The 8,231-nt window shown below is 40.9% G+C and overlaps 1 protein-coding gene across 1 annotated transcript; it reads right to left on the reverse strand.

The window, feature by feature from the left end:
- Positions 1–610: 610 nt before the first annotated feature.
- On the reverse strand, positions 611–2,960 carry LOC147424573 (pentatricopeptide repeat-containing protein At1g11290, chloroplastic-like). The gene has a single exon (XM_086500431.1). It carries the CDS (start codon positions 2,865–2,867, stop codon positions 1,089–1,091), a length of 1,779 nt encoding a protein of 592 aa, XP_086356557.1. The 5' UTR covers positions 2,868–2,960; the 3' UTR covers positions 611–1,088.
- Between the last annotated feature and the right edge of the window lie 5,271 nt (positions 2,961–8,231).

The raw sequence follows: 8,231 nt of genomic DNA on the forward strand, positions 1-8,231 counted from the left end.
GATTTTTCAAAGCCATAAAACTATTTTTCCTATGAACTTCAATAGATTATTGATCACATGGTATGGTTATCTTATCTCCCACATTTGTTTCCTTGACATTAAGCTAGGAACAAAAAAGTCGAGTGTTTTTGTGTTGACCTATCATCAACACTTATATAGCCACGCTCATTACTAGCACTAATTGTAAGTTTTCTTAGTTCACTTTAGACGTATAGATATATAGGTAGCCATCTAACTCAAAATGTTGAGGGGCCTGTACTTCCTAACTCAACATGAGTCTAATTTAATTTGAATTTTTTTAAAATCCATTATTAGCTATAATGCTTATATTTCATTAAAGCTATATGAAAAATCATGAAAGTTCAAGTTTAGCCCAAAAATAGCATTGGCAAATTTTCATAAATAGTCCAAAACTTTGAATATGATCATTTTTCATCTCCTTGGAAGCATGCTAGCATGTCAAGAACTAATCTAACCCCCACTAAAATGACTTCTAGTGTTGCATAGTATAAAAACCTTGAAAAATGGCAAAAAACAAGACTCGTTTTGTGGCACATTGTAGGTTGAAATATCATTTGTAAGAACAATGTTAAATGTGGAACAAATAGCCTTTAAAAAATGCCAAGTTTTTTTCACCTCATACTTGTTCAATCTTGTTTATTCTTTTGTGTAGACAAATACTTCAATGGACTCAGACACATCCGGGAGTATGGTTCCCCTATTGGACGCATCCGGGAAAAACCAAGTCGCAGCTTTCAATTAAACAATTTGATAGATGCAAACACATGGACAATTTATTCTCATGGACCCCGAGATAGGCTGGTTTGACATCTAATTAGGATACCGCATACCATACCACACACCACCTCACATAGAGCGCTTAATGTCTTGGTTGCCAGATGGTAACCAAAAACACATGCAATAGCCAGCTTCTTAATGTGCCGGCATTAAAGACCTACCACCACCTGTGATGCTCAATAGAGGCCTTCCTCAACATATTGCATGTCGTCAACCTGCAAAAAGCTCCCCTATCACTCTGAATGCATATGGCATTGAGGATAGATCACTCAAGCTATATTCTCCACACTCTAATCTTCACTTCCAAAAGCTTGAAACTTGCCCATTTCCTCTTGCCTGTCCGCGTCAGCATAAATATTACTCATATAGACATACCCTGCAGCAAACTGGTCATCCAAATGTAGAGCACGCTCAAAGACCCATCGTCCGAGCTCCAAGTTAGCTCCTTTTTGACAAGCACCCAACAGCACTGAGCATAGGATAAGCTTGTCAGAATTTGGCACTTCATTAATGGTACACACTGCCTTGTCAACATGCCCCGCACGGCTGAAAAGATCAATCATGCAAGCATGGTGATCTAAAGTTGGCATAATGCAATGGTCAGTGCTCATACTGTCAAAGTGCTTCTGTCCCTCATTCAACAGACCTTCATGACTGCACGCAGTCAGCAAAACAATAAATGTTATCTCATCTGGCTTTAAGTGTCCTACCATTCTGCTGAAAAGGTCAAAAACCTTTTCGACCTTACCCAGCTGGCCATATCCTGCTATGAGTGCATTCCAAGAGCTTACTGTTCGGACTCCAAGCCTATCGAACACTTCTTGCGCTTTATCAAGTATGCCGCACTTTGCGTACATATCCACTGTTGCATTCCCGAGCTCTATATTTTTCTCCATCAACAGCTGCTTGCTGACCTTATCATGTATGTCTTTGCCCTTCTCAGCTGCTCCGATGCTGCCACAAGCTTTCAAAGCACAGAGGAAAGTGACCGAGTCTGGGGGGATGCATTCCTCTTGCATCCGACCGAACTGGTTCAAAGCCTCTTCTCCAAGCTCATTTTGGGCATATCCAGAGATTAGAGCATTCCATGAAGCTACATCCCTTTCTAAAAGCTCATCAAAGACCTCTTGTGCTTTTGCAACAGCGCCAAATTTAGCATACATGTCCACCAGGGCAGTGGCTAGCACAATATTTCTTTCTAGTAATCCTTGTTTACAAACCTCAGCATGTATTTCTTTACCCATGGCCGCTGCTCTTGTGTTACTGCAAGCTTTCAAAACACAAGCAAAGGTAGCACCATTTGGGGTGGCGCCTCGGTCAAGCATTTGCTGATAACAGTTCAAAGCTTCAACACCAAATCCATGTTGGGCATATCCAGCAATAAGGGCATTCCATGAGACCACATCTTGTAGAGGAAGCTCATCGAACACTTCTTGTGCTCTTGCAAGCACACCACATTTTCCATACATGTCCACTAACGCAGTACCTAAAACAGCATTCCTTTTCAATAATCCCTGCCTCTGTACCTCCGCATGTATTTCTTCTCCCTTCTCAGCTGCCCCTATGCTGGCACAAGCTTTCAAGATACAAACAAAGGTGACTTCGTCTGGGGAGTGGCCATCGTCAAGCATGTGTGCAAAGCAGCCCAGAGCTTGATGACCAAGCCCATGCTGGGCGAATGCAGAGATTAAGGCGTTCCATGCTGCTACATCTCGAGTGGGAAGGTCATAAAACACTTCCTGAGCTTTTGCAAGGGCACCGCATCTGGCATACATACAAAGAAGGGCGGTGCCGGCGTACATGTCCTTTGTAAGCAACCCTCTTTTCAAAAGAAGAGCATGCAATGTGCTGCCTTTGGAAAGGTTGCGCTCTCTTCCGCAAGCCTTTATTGTATTCAGAAGAGCGAGCTGCTGGAAGTCCTTCTGTGTACCGAACGCTTGGTGGTGCAAACCATCCTGACTTCCAACTTTGTGGATGACGAACTGCCCACAGACCTCTGCCTCGTTCCATATGCTGGTGGGCAGCTTCTGTTGCAACAGAAGCGAATTGTGGTTGTGGCAACCATTCATCCATGACAGCTCCGTGAGGGCAAAGGGAGCTCTCAGTGATGGGAGTTACAGGCAGGAACCTGCGCCTTTAAAAATTTTAAGGATGAAATTGTAGTCCCCATGAGACACGGAGGCTTTCACAAAAATTTATATAATAGAATGAAAGAAACAAAAGAGGGATGATTTTTAATTCCTTAGAGCGCTTTCCCATATCATCGCTGAAGGCGCCCTTATGGAAAAGGCCTTCTAGTTTATGAAGGGCCTTCCGAAATTGCCTTGCAAGCCCATAGCACAACCAAAAGCGCTGCAATGAGGAAAAACCTGCTACGTCGATGGTCTGCACGGGTGAGGTGACCGAACACTGCTGAAAACAGTGCTAACAATAGAATGTTGACCAGACCAAGCCGATCAAGTTGTGCAACTGCAAATGTAGAGGGTGGTTCGACCACCCTCCAGCCCAGCGGCCGTTTCAATGCAGGAGGCAGTTCTGAACTGTGTATGGGAAGCACACCTGTAACTAGAGGCCCTTCAAGCGGCTTGTTTAACTGAGCTATGAGAAGGCGCTCTTAGTCTCCTTTAAATCTTCACTTGAGAAACTAGTCTTGCTTGGTGGGCCTTGCTATGTAACATCTATAGAATTTAACAGGAAACATAATTTGCAAATTGACATCTAGTATTTAGCATTGAAGGGAACAAGAGCATGACTAATTTTGCAGGTGCGGCATTGCGTGAAAGGGATATACATTTGAAAAATGCTATAATGTTTATGTGAGGAGATAAAGTTAAGTGTATCAATTATTAAAGATTACAGGGATGGTTAAAGTTGAGATTTTATCCAAGTGAGGTTGTCTACTGATGAATGTTTTTCTAGTATACGTTCTAAATTCTTGCAAACGGAAAGTATTTCAAGAAGAAATTTTTCATCGAATGGTTGGTAGCGCAGAACCTCGGCTCGCATTTTTGAAGGTGGATGTGAATGTGGTTTCTTCTTTTATAGTTATTTGTGTTTTGCCTTTCTTCTTTTGTAGTTATTCCCGGTATAATGAATGAGGACAGTGATGCATGTAATTTCACCTTCTGTGTTATGTGTTATGGCATTGACAATGCATGTTGCACCATTTGCCACAGCGATTTTCAAGTCGATGTTTTCAATGATCATGCAGCAAATGCCAATTGCGATCGAATCTAGCTCGTTGAACTTAGGGTCTAGAACCATTACTGAAGGACATTTATGTTGCCCCCGTTTGACTTCATTTCAACCTTTGTAATGTCAGTTTGATTATGCAACTTATTCAAGGCAAGGTTATTATAGTATTGGATGTCTGATCTATGAGTACAGATTATCGTAGTAGAGTTGTTGATGTAGTCATACACATGTGCTTTATCTATAGTACATGCATCCAAGGTACAATAGATCTCATGTACATCTAGTTTTCTTTCATAAATAATGGTCAAGAACTGAAGCAATTTAGGGTACGTTGCATGTCTTACAGAGCATGACATCTTGTAGAAAGTTTCATGTAGACAGTGGACCGAGCTTGTGATATGGCATGTCTTACAAAGCTCCCGTATGTAACTACAAACTGGGGGTAGTTGGGCAAGATCACCGAGCAAGAGAACACATTTGTTATTGAAGAGATCTGCCAATGTACTGCTTATTACGTTGACATTTTGTCTTACGATGATAAGGTAAAAAGTCGTTTGGGTTAACATGGACAACTCGTCTTTAGTTATAATATCTGCCTCTTTTATGTCCGTATATCGCTCATCGGTCTCATGAATAGAGAGGGGATATTGTTGATTCATGGTTGGTATCTTGAACTGGTAATGGACGGTAGATGCAATGCTGCTATGTCTTGTTGCTGCCTCTCCAATGACAAAGCGCCTGACAATAATACAGAAGTGAGGGAAGCATGAGTGTTTATTTTATGTGTCTGTCGACCTCGTTTGTCGCTATATATGTGAGGTATGCCGTCGCGCAGGAGGGACGTATTTCTAGATTGTGAGCAAAGATGCCACATTGCATGATCCATTCTTTATACAATGCACTAATTTTAAACCATGACCTAGCATATGGATGGTAAGCTAGTCTCAAGTTGGCTCCAGTTTGCTCCCTAGCTTATTGATGCTTGGACTATAATCTTCTAGGTCTTGAGAACTATATACTGACACCTAGTACGAGAGAAACGAGGACATATATAGTATGGCATCAATTATTTAGACGCCTAGTATGGTATCAATTATCTAGAGCTAAAGTAAAGATGCACAAGGTCAATTCACTACTGTGATACACCACATGAATTCACTACTTGTGTATTCAGTATTGTAATACATCACATGCATTGGCTAGCAACCGTATGCAAAGAGTTGCGTATGTAACTAACATGTGTAGATGTTGATCAACATCGAGTGTATAGTTCTGAAAACGAGATCCAAATAAATCGAAGCAAAGGAAGTAGGGCGGAAAATTCTAAAACAAGCAAATAGATAAAGCATGAATGAGCTACGACAATAAATGAGGTGCTTTACTGACCTACAATGTTCTATTGCTTTTCAATTGTCCAATCTACAGGCCGATATTTGAGTCAAGCTACAAAAAAACAATGTGAATAGTTAAACATATCACCTTGCAATGAAATGTCACACACTGAAAGTGCAAAGTATTTAGTGCACATCATACAGAGGTGCCATACAAAAGTATGGTGAAGAGCTGGCACTGTGGTCTCTCCAAAAAATTATAAGAAACGGAAGTCGTGCCCTGCCCCGTAGCATTTATGTGTTGCGCCAAGAAAATGCATGCGCATAAGAAATTGGATGCAGATAACGAAATTTGCATTGTTGTCTAGCTAGAGTCGCACTTGTGCAATTGGAACGTGAAGTGTTGTGAATATATGTCCTCCCTCAAATACACAAAACACGCATATGTAACTTTATGTTCTATGTCCTCTGATCAGTATTACCTTCTCTCTCTCTCTCTCTCTCTCTCTCTCTCTCTCTCTCTCTCTCTCTCTCTCTCTCTCTCTCTCTCTCTCTCTCTCTCTCTCTCTCTCTGTGTGTGTGTGTGTGTGTGTGTGTGTGTGTGTGTGTGTGTGTGTGTGTGTGTGTGTGTGTGTGTGTGTGTGTGTGTGTGTGTGTGTGTGTGTGTGTGTGTGTGTGTTGTAAGCTGCTTTGGTCAGCAATTATGTCTTCTTGCCATAGAGACGATATACTCAAGCTCGTCATCAACAACTGAAGAGAATAACCTAAATTTCCTAAGTGTCTTGAAATATTATTGGTGACCTCATATAGGGATGTGTTGAGTAGTGTGAATTCTTCCCAAATACCCGAGAGTGTGCTGCTCTCCAAGCTAGGTTTTTGCATATAAGAGTGGGACAATTAGGGCTTTTATCCAATCCTACTAAGAACCAAATTTTTTGAAAGTTTTTGAAATTCAAGAGCCAGTTGTGGTGCAATCCAAGAACTTCCTGTAGACAACCATTTACTAGGTATGTGTGAGATTTTTTTGGAAAAAACATTTTTCCACCAATTTTGCTAAGTCCAGTAGGATTATCTTCTCTAGTCGAAGAGAACTGACAAGGTCAGTTAAGCAGCTAAGTAAAGCTTATAAAGCAAGATATGGGTTTTTGGAGAAGTTAGGTATGTGATTAAGCCCTTTAGCCAGGACTTTCCGAACTGGGGAATTTTCAATGATACTAAGATCACAAGTACATACATGCATGCCATATGTATCAAAATCTTTGCAAAATGCGATAAATTTGTTAAAAACACATTCAGGAATGGAGTTGTGTCGAAGAAAATCATTATTGTATACCAAATTTTTAATAGGTTGTTGATACTTCCAACCAATAAGTACATTATCAAGTAATTTGCGGTTTCCAAAAAATAAGTCAAAACACTCACAAAAAAGTGTCTTAGGGTGTATCCAATTGAGAAGCTCATTCTAAAAAAGACAGTGTTCGTAAATAAAATCTTTGCAAGAAGTTTTTTTGTTGAGATGCCTTCCACATGGGCTCACAACAATCTACATATGCATCAATGATTATAAGTCAAGAAGGTTCCCGATAGGGGTGTTTCTGCCTCTTCCTCGAGTGTAGCTACGAGATTTCCCTCAATTAAAATTAGAGGAAGAGCTAGGTGTCAAAAATGAAGTAAATGAGTTGAGGGTAGCGAGAGAATTAGGTCTTTTCAGGGGGGGGGGGGGGGGGGGGGGGGTCATCATCTTCAATACAAGGCTTGAGTAGGCAAGTGATAATCTTCACTCCTTTGTAGTTAGCATAAGTGGTTAGATAGATCCCAAGTTCATCAGGCTTCAGTTCCTTCAGGATATCTAGCATTAGCCCACGAAAGATGTTGAAAGCAATTTGAGCAATCACTATTTGTTTAGCTTGGCCGCCTAACCAAGAAAAAATAAGGGAGAGATGAAAGTCCATCGGTTTGTTGGGGAAGAGTAGGTTCAGATGGTTAAGGATAAACCAAATTGCATGATCAAACCACATGTTGCTGGATTCACAAGAAGCTTTAGGGTCAAGAAATTTGCAAGCACATTATTCCAAATGGATTTTAGAAATTTGGATTATTTTTGGCAAACTCCATGTTCCCCTTTGTACGAATGTAGAGGCATGTATTGGAAGGGCATTTGGAATGGTTGATAAGGTTGAGGTTGAGGGGGGCTTTGATGAGTTTCCCTTTGTCTAAGAATTGTCCTCCTTTCATAATTTTGATTCTACAATCCTCAACTGTAGAGGCACAAAGATTAGCTAGTTACACCAAGGTTTCACTAAGAATTGGTGCTAGAAAAGTTTTGTTAGGTAGGACCCAGAGCTGATGGTCCGCCTCAATTTCAATTTGTCTAACAAGTAGGAAAGGGAAAACCTTGGATATTTTTGGTACCATTTCTAAAAGGCTAGAGTCACTAAGGGAGCAAAGATTACTCTGAAATTCCTTGACGGCTTCAAGAGCCGCACTATCTCTACAAAAGATACCACCTGTCTGAGGGATAGTTGGAGCAGCCGGGGTACTGATAAAAGAAGGATTGAGGCCACATAATTTTTTCAAAAAGTTAGATAATTCAGCCCCAAAAGAGGAATAAAGGGCAAGCTCTTGCTGATATTGTACAGAGAGTATAGGTAACTGGGCTATGTACTGGGAGATCATATTAACACCATCTTTGGAGTACTTGTCCAAGGTAGCTAGAATCTTGACCCAACCATTAAAAGATAACATGTGCAAGATAGATAGGTTTTTGTCTATGGAAAGAGCCGAATCATATATTAGCTGAGAAGCATCCATGTTGCCAATACATCTGAGGACAAGAAATGTGAGGGGTTCAGAAGATAGTTCCAGGCCTTGTAAAAGAGCAAGGGTCTGCAATATACAAGGCTTTGA

Source organism: Adiantum capillus-veneris, chromosome 25, assembly GCF_014529385.1.
Source record: "Adiantum capillus-veneris isolate H3 chromosome 25, ASM1452938v2, whole genome shotgun sequence".
NCBI classification, from domain to species: domain Eukaryota; kingdom Viridiplantae; phylum Streptophyta; class Polypodiopsida; order Polypodiales; family Pteridaceae; genus Adiantum; species Adiantum capillus-veneris.

Bases quoted from the DNA above. Each gene is read 5' to 3' on its own strand.
- LOC147424573 (XM_086500431.1), bottom strand. From the start codon at position 2,867: ATGAATGGTTGCCACAACCACAATTCGCTTCTGTTGCAACAGAAGCTG.